The 12067-nt window shown below is 39.9% G+C and overlaps 2 protein-coding genes and 3 non-coding genes across 5 annotated transcripts; 4 read left to right on the top strand and 1 right to left on the bottom strand.

Moving 5' to 3' along the window:
* The first annotated feature begins 19 nt into the window (after positions 1 to 19).
* LOC103403333 (protein JINGUBANG-like) lies at positions 20 to 1528 on the top strand. The gene has a single exon (XM_008342143.4). It carries the CDS (start codon positions 59 to 61, stop codon positions 1370 to 1372), a length of 1314 nt encoding a protein of 437 aa, XP_008340365.2. The 5' UTR covers positions 20 to 58; the 3' UTR covers positions 1373 to 1528.
* Positions 1529 to 6682: 5154 nt separating this feature from the next.
* TRNAT-UGU (transfer RNA threonine (anticodon UGU)) lies at positions 6683 to 6754 on the top strand. Its single transcript has one exon. It is a non-coding gene; the product is annotated as a tRNA-Thr (tRNA).
* Positions 6755 to 7875: 1121 nt separating this feature from the next.
* On the top strand, positions 7876 to 8028 carry LOC114822400 (small nucleolar RNA snoR137). The gene has a single exon (XR_003770478.1). It is a non-coding gene; the product is annotated as a small nucleolar RNA snoR137 (small nucleolar RNA).
* A 278-nt stretch (positions 8029 to 8306) lies between these two features.
* LOC114822387 (small nucleolar RNA R11/Z151) lies at positions 8307 to 8393 on the top strand. Its single transcript, XR_003770464.1, has one exon. It is a non-coding gene; the product is annotated as a small nucleolar RNA R11/Z151 (small nucleolar RNA).
* A 63-nt stretch (positions 8394 to 8456) lies between these two features.
* Positions 8457 to 11617, bottom strand: LOC103403084 (protein SIEVE ELEMENT OCCLUSION A-like). The gene is made up of 7 exons (XM_008341905.3): positions 11250 to 11617; positions 11006 to 11125; positions 10436 to 10887; positions 10254 to 10354; positions 10014 to 10153; positions 9419 to 9910; positions 8457 to 9290 (listed from the first exon to the last, which is right to left on the bottom strand). Exons 1-7 carry the CDS (start codon positions 11523 to 11525, stop codon positions 8640 to 8642), a joined length of 2232 nt encoding a protein of 743 aa, XP_008340127.1. The 5' UTR covers positions 11526 to 11617; the 3' UTR covers positions 8457 to 8639.
* Between the last annotated feature and the right edge of the window lie 450 nt (positions 11618 to 12067).

Here is a 12067-nt window from a genome sequence, read left to right as displayed (position 1 = left end):
TGCCTATATATAAACCATATACATAGTTCGACTCAGCTTTTCTATCACCGACGACGCCATGAGGGTCCGATCCTGGCTAGCCATCTGCTCCGCCAACAGCAAATCCACCATCCCATTCTCCAAACCTGAGACGTCACCATCTCCGACGAAACTCGAAACTTCCGATACGAGCAGCACCTCTGATGTTCCCAGCACTAGCACTAGCGCTAGCGACACCAGCCGTAGCAGCCTCCAAAGCAACCTCTCCCTCCAGACGCTGCCATCTGTCGTCTCTCTCCAGAAACTCTCCCCTCTAGACGCCCTCGACCTCTCCGTCTCCCACCTCTGCTTCGCCACTCTCAGGCCCCGCCGCCCCTCCCTCCCCATCACCTGCCTCGCCATCCACCACAACCTCCTCTACGCTGCATCCGGCCACGAGATCAACGTCTATGATCGGACGACCCACGCGCTTCACGATTCATTCAACGCCGACGATGCCTCCTCGGGCTCCGTTAAGTCCGTTAATTTTTCCAACAGCAACATATTCACTTCACACCAGGACTCCAAAATACGAGTCTGGCAGTTGACGGTGGGCAAACGGCACAAGCTATTAAACTCCCTCCCCACCGTCAATGATCGTTTGCGCCGTTTCGTACTCCCCAAGAACTACGTCACCGTCCGCCGCCACAAGAAATGCCTCTGGATCCAGCACGCCGACGCCGTCACCGGCATCGCCGTCAACAATGGCCTGATTTACTCCGTCTCCTGGGACAAGAGCCTGAAGATTTGGCGGGACTCGGATCTCCGCTGCGTCGAGTCCGTCAAGGCACACGAGGACGCCGTGAACGCGGTGGCGGTATCGAACGACGGGACGGTATACACCGGATCGGCGGATTGTCGGATCCGGGTATGGGCCAAACCGTTCGGGGAGAAGCGCCACGTGTTGGTGGCGACTCTGGAGAAGCACAAGTCAGCGGTGAACGCTTTGGCCCTAAACGACGACGGATCGGTGCTGTTTTCAGGGGCTTGCGACCGTTCGATCCTGGTGTGGGAGAGGGAGGACAGCGCGAACCACATGGCGGTGACGGGGGCTCTGAGAGGTCACCGGAAGGCTATACTGTGTATGATCAACGTCGGGGATTTGTTATTCAGTGGATCGGCTGATCGGACAGTGAGGGTGTGGCAGCGTGGCGAGGACGGGAGTTTTTGTTGTTTGGCGGTTTTGGAGGGGCACGTGAAGCCGGTGAAGTCGTTGGTGGCGGTTAAAGACGAAGAGTCAAGCGGCGTCGTTACGGTTTATAGTGGGAGCTTGGATGGAGAAGTGAAGGTGTGGCATGTCTCGGTTTCGAACGTGAACAGTTCGCCGGGCTTACCGTCTGAGTTGCAAATGTAATTAATTAGATTAATTACAATTTACGTAAAACTTAATGCGATCATAATCTGGTTTTTTGTGGATGTGATTTGTTTTTTAAATTTTGGATAGAGATGTGATTTGTTAGATAATTGTTGCATGGTACGTAAATACACCATAATCATTTGGTTTGCTCAAGTCAAGTCTTTCAGACGTGTTTTGGTAATTAGCAACTATTGTTTACCCCAGAAATATTGTTGGACCTGAGTTTTGAATCAGTAATGAGGAACCACAAATACTTTTGGACTTGTCAAAGATGCCAGACTCATTTCTCTCTCTCTCTCTCGACCGATGGGAGCATTGAATTCAAAGTCTTTGCATGGTGGTGGAAAGGTAATCTCAGGAGTCAGGGTCTTGGTTATGCCTATGCCTAGATATTTTAGATTATGTTATCGTTGCATCACTTTCTGGGAAGTAATCCCAAGGTCTTTTTCAAGGAGTTCATATTAGTGATAAAGGAAAGCAGTTGGTATTCTACATAAATGAGTTAAAGACTTGGAGCAAATTACATTCAAATCAGTCAACAAAATAGACTATGATCTTTCAAACCAAAAGCTCTATGCGTTTTATTTGTTTCATTCATTTTACCTTACCAAAAAACCACTTCAAAACCAAGACCTTAGAACTTTAGGAAACCTTCTTTTAGACTCTAATACCAATTAGAATTTGCTTTGCTATCATCTCTTTTGCAGTGTCGATCTTAGGACAATTAGTCTCTTTGGTTGTAAGTTGTAACCCTTTACAGAAAGCATTTTTAACCAATCCGATAAGATTTCTATCGATTGTTCTAAGTTCATATATGTATATACTTTGTTTGCTTTGTGATACTCAATAATATTAATATTTATCTCAGTTACTTACTTATTGTTTTTATCGCGTATATCAAGAAACAATTAAAATCTTTAACATGCAAAGGGATTAAAAAGAACTAAATGTCAGCCAAATATTGGCACAACATTTATAAAAGAACTTTTATTACCTGTGCTGTAAGTATCCAACATACATATCATTTATTCTAAATACAATAGATTGATTAGCAATGTGATTGCAGCATCTTCAACTCCAGTCTCTTTTATTTATTTATTTATTAATGGAGTCTCCTTTTTAGTTTATTTTCTTACGAATTGTATTATTTCTAGGGACTAGTTCATTGTTATATGTAGAATGGTTTTTCTATGTTGTTGCATGAAGCAGATGATGACTTCTGTGATTTTATGTAATATATGTGACTTTATTAGTGATCAATCTGATGAAGATGTCATCATTTTTATTTATTTATAAGACCAGATAGTGGATATCCCTCAAATGTGATCCAAATTATATACAATTTATAAGGTTTCAATCAAGGAAGTGAAAATCTACAAAATCAAACACTATTTAATCGTGTAATTCCAATTAAATTAAACATTCAATTCATAATGGAAGTGCCCTAGTTTTAATTTTTGTTATTATTTTATTAAAAAAATGATTCTTATTAGATAAACTTTAAACGTGCATCATCACCAAACACTAAATGTAATAACATAAGACCAAGCTTACTCTAATCTTCCATTTCAACTTACTGTACTCCGAGTTCAAAATGTACCCCTTTCCCCCTCCTCTTACCATTGATTAATGTTAAATATTGCTTATAATTAATAACAATGTAAAAACAAAACAAAAAAAAAAAAAAAGAGCAAAAGTGCGCAACTAAAACAGACAATATCTACACTATAAAGCCCATGTCACTAAGGGGTGGTTTGGGAGTGAGGTGCTTAAAAAAAAAACACCAATGAAAAAAAGCTGTGAGGGTTTTAGGTGTTTGGTAAACTGGAAAAAATGGCTTATTTTGGAAGCTGTTGTGAGAATAAGCTGAAATCAAAGGAAAAAGGAAAAAGCTGAAGCTGCTATTTGCAGCTTTGGAAAACTGGCTTTTTTTCAAAGCACACGGAGCTACAGTGCTCCTTTAATGAAAAGACCCATTATCAGACTGTTTTTTTTTTTCCAAAAGCACTTTTACAAAAAAGTTTACCAAACACTCTGCTGATTTATTTCACAGCCGCTTATTCTCACAACAGTTTTTTTTTCAAAGCACAACAATACCAAACCAGCCCTAAATCTAAGCATAACTTGTAGCCAAAACCATAAAACTTAAAACAACTAAAACTCTAGTTTAACTCATAACTTTAGATTATTCTCAATTGATTTGAAAGAATAATATATTGAGGAGCTGGAAGAAGACTCCAAGGCCTCACCAGATGACGACAAAAAAACACTTTGTTAATCCATGTGATTGACTGGATAACACCCTCCCAAGACCGCTATTAATCAACCAATCATTGTTTAAGAGAGCTTGTTACTAATATTTTGGTCTCTCTAGTATTACTTTATTTTAATTAACTTTAACTACAATTAGTCAATTACAATTTTTTTTTTGTCAATTAGTCAATTACCATAGTGATTGTGTTCATGCATATATCGTTTGGGAAATTAGATGTACAAACCAACCGGCGTGCATTCCATATCACAAGGCACGCATTTGCGTATCCCCTTGCATTGCGCCTTAATTTGTTCCAATTGCTTAATTAATATCACTTAATTAAAGATTAAGTTAATAGAGTTGCACGAAATTACTCATTGTTAATTGGTGAAGTACCTCTGAAACTCTGGGTTGTTTTATAGAATAATGAATAAATTTGGTTTTACACGCAATCCACATATCTAATAGTCATTTGAGGCTTTCATATTCTTGATGGTTTGATGAACAGCCAAATTTAATTTTTGATGTCTTAATTTCTGACTGTACTTATGTTTAAATGAATAAAGCCGCGCTTTCGTTTTAACTAAAAAATAAATAAATAAATCATTCGAGGCTTAATTAGATGGTGGTTTAGTAGTTCATTAATCTCAGTTTCGTCTAATTCTCTTAGTTTTCTTTACGTACAATGTTACTAGACAACTTCATAAATTAATCGCAAGTTGTCTCTTCATTGTCTTTTTTGTAAAAGAAGGGCGATTTAAACAACACCAATTAATTTATATTTAAACTCAATTTGGATCGAACCTAAATTGAGAAGTATTATCCTAACGAAGGAATATTAAGAAGGATAATGCTTGTGGCTCCTCCATGAGGGACTTATTTGTCCATCACTTACAATTAATGAACTTTTTGGACATCTTGGAAACATTCATTCTCTTTATCATCATTTAAATATCATATATGCAAAAAAATATTCAACTTTGAGATCTTTTAACCATTCATATGCATAAAATAATAGACGGTTCATCATGAGCTACGTGTTACCAAAACAGTTGATTGATTTAACACATATGGATGACTAAACAATCTTCAAATTGAATGATTTTTGCATGTATGATCTTTTGATAATGATAAAGAGAGTGAACGGTTTGAATTATGATGTTTGGATAGTAAATGTTTGTTGGTCGTAAGGGATTTTGGAGGGGGGAAGACCCCCGTAGGGGACACAAGCATTTCTTAATAATGTTGAGGCCTTGGTTGGATTTTGTAGTTTGGAGTTTGGCTAAGTAGCCATAGATATGTCTCTTAAAACAAGAGGTCTTAGTTAAATTCCCCTCCGATCCTTGAACATAATGCTTGGATTAATTCCTCTTTATGTGTAAGAGATCATTGGATATACAATTTTTTTTTTTTTGTAGTTAAGTGAGGGTGCAGTGCACCATTATTAATATTCCTCTAGGTTTGAGACATTGAATTTGTAGCTACTTTACAGGCTCAAATTGCCAACTTTCTCACCTAGAAACGTCATCCAATTAACCTTTTCATTACTGTTTCCAGAAACATGATGGGAGCAGTGTTCTCCACTATGTCACTGCAGATGATCAGGAAATCCCTTCCTTTCAAAACTCTTATCCACTAACAATTCAAGTAGTAGCCTTATTATTCTTTATGTCCCAGTTTTTCTGAACGTTGCATGCAGGCATACAAGGTCACTGTCTCTGTCGAGTTTCAACTTTCAACCAGCCTCTCTCACATCTAATATGTACTAGTAGTGCTTGTGCTTTTCCCCACCGTTGTTTGATAATTCAGCAGACACAAAAGCTAAAGCCTCGATCAAATACTGGTTTGGTACTAAGGTGCTTTTGAAAAAAACGGGTATAAAAAAAAGCTGAGAGCTGTTTTGTGTTTAGTAAACTTTCAACTTCAGTTTTTTTTTTCTTTACAGTTTTAGGTGAAAAAAAAACAAAAAACAGAAGCAGCAAAAGCTAGCTTTTAAAAATTGGCTTTTTTTGCTTCCACAGCTTATGCGCAACACTAATTTACAAGAGGCGTTGAGTCCTTTAATGAAACTTTCAAATACCCAAAATGGCCTTGAACAATTAAATAAAGTACACATAATACCAACTGGAAGACGTTGCCGACTTCAATTGGGAGATCGTCCTCGTCGACTCTGCCACAACGCTGTTCACTCCCAGCTTCAACAATCACTGTTATTGACCTTGGATTCCATACCCTACGACATCGTTTTTGTCTTTGTCCTTTCACCCATCTCTTGTTTGTCCTCTTTCACTCCCACGCCGACAAAATCGCGCCTAGAAACACTACCATCTTTTTTGGCGATAACCAGACTCGGATTCATATTCTATTTTGGCATCGCGGACTTGCCCAGATTTCTCAGATTGCACCGCTTACAAGAGACTGATCTTCGTATTTTTGCAAATTAGGAGAGCCCATATTGCCCAGACGGAGAAAATGCAGTGAGACAGGTGAGAGAGATTGAGGAACAACCCATCAAAGACGGCATAGTCACTGCGTTGGCGCCTTCGGAATCCATGGAGATGAAAATAAAAAAGAAGAAGATGGAGCAGAAAAAAAAACTAAGAAAATTGGGGTAGTGTGGGGGAGACTTCTAGAGAGATTTTGTTTGGTTTTTGGAAAAGTCTAGCCAATGCAGATGGAGAAAATAAAGGGGGAAGACTTTAGAGAGAGTATTAATAAATAAAATTATTATTCTTTATTTTTTGTCAAATATAAATAAAATTATTCTTATTTACATTTAATATCATACTCATTTTTGTCATTTGACATAGTTACATCAGCTTTATATAAAAGTTTATCAAATACCTTTACACTTAAAAGCACTTTTATAAAAAAAAAAATTACCAAACACTTAACTGCTTTATTTTACAGTTGTTTATTCTCACAGTACAACAATATCAAATTAGACCTAAGTGGGCATCTGTTGACTAGCATATCACTCACCAATTTTCCCTTCTAAAAGTGTCAGCAGGATACCGAGGTAATTAGATTAAGTACGGAAATGACAACAACAGGCCCCTATAGCTCAGTGGTAGAGCGTCAGTCTTGTAAACTGAAGGTCTGTAGTTCGATCCTGCATGGGGGCATTTTTTATTATTTTCATTTGTTTCTGTCTTGCTTGAGTTCCCGACTCAGTCGCGCAACTGAAGCGCAGCTCACGCAAATGCGAGGTTTTGTGTGCAGGATGAGTATAGGGGAGTTTTCCCACTTCTTTGTGGAAGCTGACCTGACCTTTTGATGAAAATATTTTTCAGTGTGATCGGTATACGAAGTGATACATTACGTGTTATTATACAAATAGTAAGATATATGTGCTTAAAAGTTAATAACTTAAAAAATAAAATTTCCTACCACTTTTATTAAAATAAGTGGTGTACCATTTGTGTTTCCGTCACAATGAAATTTTTTTTCATTTTGATGAGATGGTCAGGCTACCCTATTGGATATTTTCTTCCTCGCCTGGGTGGCATAGGTCGGGTAGGCTATTCAAACCTCCAATGGTTTTTCACTTCTCCATACATTTTAAAGGAATTTGTATATTCTCCCGCACTTTTAAATGAGAAATTTGAAGTTCGAATTCACATATGTAGAGTTTGATAGCAATTATTTGACCGCCCCTAAATATATGGTTGTATAAAAAGGGATGCGTGTAGTGAACAAATTGTGGGTCCGTTTCCTTAAAATTTATGGCCTAATCCCGCAAACTCGAGCCCATCCCAGCCAAGTCCCATAATTAAGCCCAGACCCACAACAGAGCCTCCATCCACGACCCCAATGGCATTTTCGATATATACCACAAAAACAAAGGGGTTGTGTTGGACGTCCAATCCGCCGCGTTCTTCTATAAAATCCCGCCCCAGCGTTCTTCAACCCTAACGCCGCTGCTTCTTCCTGTTTACATTTGCGCTTTGATTTCGATTTGTCTATATTGATTAGGGGTTTTATGCATTAGGGTTCAGGGTTTGTGGGTCGCTTCTGATAGGCGTTACGTTCATCAGCTGGTTTATAATTCCAGAAGGACGTGTCAACGGAAGCGTAAATCAGCTTCGATTTCCATCCCAAATTCATCAAAAAAAGCAGCTACGCATTTTTCGAAATGGTCGTAGACTGCTGTCTGGTTTTGGGCCGGAGTCGAGACATTGTCTTACAAATCACTGTCGGTGTTTTTGCTTTTTGTAGCTTAATTTTGTCGGGGGAGGTGGTTGTTGTTGCTTCATATGGTGAACGCCCTGTAAATTTCGATTGGATTGGGGATGTTCTAGTTTCCGAAGCATAGATTAAAATTACGAATTGCCAGTATTAAACAGCACCGTGTCTGCTTCTTGCTTTTGCACTGTGTTACCTGTCTCCTGGAACATTTATTTATTTATTTATAATTTTGTTAATTTTTTGAAATAATTTTTTTATGAAATTTGAAAATAATTGAGCAATGACGATGAATCAAACCCTTGGCTGTAGTTCTGATCTGGTAATTAGTAGAACCAGAAGCTGATTATTAAGGGATGTCTCTGAGCTCACTTTAATCCTTCATTTTTGTTTTAAGGTTAGCAACTTGCGCTTTTGATTTTAATATATCTGTTGAAGTGGAATGGTCGGACAAGAAACGTGATGCCGGACTCAAGATTTTTCCTCCAAATTGGGCTTATGATGAAATTTTTTAATATCTTAGCGGATTTCGGTGAGACCTTAGTGCCAATGATCTGAATGTTACACACACTGAAGCCCCTAAGTTTGTATTTTTTTGGTAATCGCTCTGTTCATTTGATTTAACCGAAAATAAAACGGGAGTGTGATAACCGAAGATAAAAGTTGGAAGTGGAAGATACAAATATTGTACAGCAACACGCACTACATTCACACAAATAAGGCCCCCTGATAACCATGGATGGTACCGGTACCAAGGTAGCAGCAGCATATAAATATGTAAACGAATGTATGTAGAAATCAAACTGGTGCCTTTTGAGCTCAAGCTCAATCGAGGCAGCAGCGGAACATGGAGAACCTCTCCATGACACGGCCGCACTCAGCGCACGCCACCGTCTCGGGCATGATTCCGGTTGCGGGCAAAATAAGACTGGTGCAGTGGTGTGGAGCTTGTCTGTGCACCCCTTCTAGGTGTTCATTCAGGGCCGGCGTGAACCCTACTTCAGATGACCTATTTTTCCAGTCGTTAAACTCGCTCAAGCTTTTCAACATGTGCTCTCCATTTGCCTTGGACATGGCAGCGGAGCCTAGGCTGATCACTGCCCATCCGCGGTCGCTCGAGCCAAAGCTCAGCAGCGATATGATCCCCTGCATCATAGGATCGCTTTTCAAAGGATCAGTTCGGGATTGGGTTTTGCCTTGCTCACTTAGAAGTTGTCCTTTGGATTGCCACATGCTCTCGAGACGAATCCAGAAGAACCAAATGAGGTTCCAGTCAAGGGTGTGGCTTAGCTTCTCAGCTTGGATGATTTTTATGATGTTATTCATTACGTTCTCCTTAGCCTTGCTCCGCCCCACATATAGCATTTCCAACTGAATGCCGGCGTCACTAGCCACGTTTCTCGCAGCCTTTGTGAACTTTCGGATCCACTCGATGTCTTCTCCGCCATACAAGCAAATGTACTTCCCCTCCGTAATCTGAAATTCATGCAAAAATCACATATTCAAGAATCCGGATTGCACATTTCTAGAAGCAGCATTTTAAACAATGATTCATGTTCACAGTCTAGCAACATAAGATGCAAATACGATAGAATAGTATGTACCCAAGTAGTTAAGTTTGGATGGATGGCATCAGCCAAAAGCTCGATCCTCCAGGTTTCTTCTTCCCAAAGCAATCTCTCTCTCTGGCTAGTGAAGGGGAAGGCAATGCTCCCCCAAATGCACATCATGTGAACAGCATTCTGGTGCACAATTTTGCCTTGAGGATCCATCACAACAAGCAGAGGCTTCTTGGCAAAATTCCACTTCCTCGGGTCCCTGATGTACCTGACCACAATCGGAGACACTACAGAAGGGTGGAACACGGTGTACCATTGCATGCTATTTCTTAGACTCTCGAATTGCTGGTACTTGACTTCAGTCCATTCATCCGTAATTGGAACCCACACAACCTCGTATTGGCTCTCCGGCCTTGTAGGGTTGTGTCCCTTTTCCAAGTACATTTGTTGGACAATTGTGTTCTCATTTTCGTGGACAACGTTTAGGTCTGTGATGAACAGAATCACTACTTTCCTCTTTAGCACATCAATGTCAACCTGTGTATCAGAAAGTTTTGAATTAATTGGGGAACAGAGTCGCAGACATTCAAAACATAGTCGCTCCGAGAAGAGAAAAGAATGTGAGGTTTTTAAAGCCAACCCTCTTCTTGTTGTAGCCATCATATAGTGCAGGCTGATCATCCTTGTAAAACAAAACCCTCAGAGGCTTCGAGTTATCCATGTGCGGTGTTTCCAAGATGCGCGCAATTGCGTTGAAAGCTTCCTCTTCTTTGTTCTTCTCTGCATCACATAATCAATTATTTAGTTATACATAAACAAGTTAAACAGGACAGGCCTAATAAGTATTAGTACTCTATATCCTTTTTAGGTTAAGACGCACGGATGAGTTGATATAATCCGTCGAGGATCTCTTCAAGGTGTTTGAATATGTTTTCGAGCTTATGGGCCAGTGATGATAGTTCCCACGCCTCTGTCATGTACCTGATACAACACATAGTCATTTGAGACGGTACAAATAGTGTTGTTCTCGAAAAAATTAGAGCATACCACAAAACAACTTACTCTGGCTCGGAGCTTGTGATTCCCACAAGTTGTGATGCGGCAACTACAATAGCCCGAATTGTCCAGTAAACAGCTGTGGGGATCTGAGCAGTGGCAGCTGTAGCTTTGATTTCGGGGCTCAAATGGGGATCGTTGTGAATCTCCTGTAAGCGAACAATGGTCTTGGTCACTTTGAAAATGGCCCCAACCAGATTGTTGTATGCATCGAACTTCGGTTTCAAAATAGTCCCTGCACGTTCCAAGATCTCTTGCAGTTGCTTAAGCTGTCCAACCGCTCTGGCGAGTGGGTTGGTGGTGTATTGCTGAGACACGAGCCAAAACTCGCCATCTTTGATCGCAAATGCTCCCAAGGCAAGCACCGCCTTTTCATCCCAATCGTAGTGTTGCACAATGTCTAGTATGTCCATTGTTGTCTTGTTTGCATCTTCCCCTTGCGCAAATGTGCACATTAACTGTTTCCCATCAATCAACAAAATTGGCATGTTCGTATTGTTAGACTGTCAATTTAAATCGCACTTATGAATAGTGTTGCGTTGCAATTGGAAAATAAGTATATATGTAGAGGCAAACCGCGGAGTGAATTGCATTGAACACGCTGTGTGGAACATCAACGCTGTCGTGGAGGGTACTCAGGTTAGCATGGAGAGCCTTCTCATGCTCCGCGTGTGTAGCTGCCGGCGCTAATGCTCCCTAATTCACACACAAACAACATCGAAACAACATAATCGATCAGCAACATAGTAACGAAACTAAATTAGCAGCAGCAACAGATTCTATGTACATAATTAAGCGACAAAATTAGGCATGGACGGACCGGGACTAGAATGCCATCATGAATGTCAGGTTTGGTGACGCGCGAAAGAATGGCCTCAATGGTTTGAAGAATTTGCGTGACTGCAAGAGGAGGCACTTCGTAGGGATGGTCATGAGACTTATCGGTAAGCATAATTTGGTTGACCAATGCACTGTCATCTGCTGTTGTCGAAAATTGACGATGTCCGTCACGCCCTTGTTTAAGCAGAGGAGGGCGATTATGACCGGCTCCTCTGCTTGTTGGGTTGACAGCCTTATTGTAAGGTACCAGGGCCATTATCGAAGGTCGGGCTTTCTAAGCTATGAGGGGATGGAAGAATAGCGGCAATGACTTCACTGTGTTGGTTGCAGTTGGTATTAGCTAACTAGGATTTATATAGTAATTACATGGTGTATATAAAATGGAAAAATAAAAAATAAAACAGTGTAAAGCTGCTACCTTGCTTGCATTAGGGTTTAAACTAAAAAGAGTTAACATTAAGGTTCAAATATTCTTACTCCAGGAATATCTTTTTATCTACTGATGTCATGATGCACTGTCACCATTCTATATCTTCTTTCACCTTTACAAAATGTTATTGTTGCACTCAGAGTTTGCATCAAGTTTCAAATATTTATTTGAAAACGCTGATAAATCGTAGAATCCAAACCCAACAGATAAACAATCTCAATTAAAATCTCAGACGAGGAAGGATTTAGTTACTACCAATGTAAAAGAAATAATATACATATCAACAATCTATCACTAATTACATGATACCATCTTTATCTTGTATTTGATCAAATAGCACATCAGGTGTTAGGTTTTATTACAAAAAA

The sequence above is a fragment of the Malus domestica genome, chromosome 16, assembly GCF_042453785.1.
Source record: "Malus domestica chromosome 16, GDT2T_hap1".
Classification (NCBI taxonomy): domain Eukaryota; kingdom Viridiplantae; phylum Streptophyta; class Magnoliopsida; order Rosales; family Rosaceae; genus Malus; species Malus domestica.
Note: the sequence above shows the minus strand (reverse complement) of the source record. Positions and strands in the feature narration are given on the sequence as shown.

Excerpts from the sequence above, each read along its gene's own strand:
- LOC103403084 (XM_008341905.3), bottom strand. The coding sequence starts at position 11,525 with ATGGCCCTGGTACCTTACAATAAGGCTGTCAACCCAACAAGCAGAGGA. Across the intron at positions 11,126-11,249 it reads ATGATGGCATTCTAGTCCCG|GGAGCATTAGCGCCGGCAGC; the intron begins GTCCGTCCATGC and ends TGTGTGAATTAG. Across the intron at positions 9,911-10,013 it reads ATGGCTACAACAAGAAGAGG|GTTGACATTGATGTGCTAAA; the intron begins GTTGGCTTTAAA and ends TCTGATACACAG.
- LOC103403333 (XM_008342143.4), top strand. The coding sequence starts at position 59 with ATGAGGGTCCGATCCTGGCTAGCCATCTGCTCCGCCAACAGCAAATCC.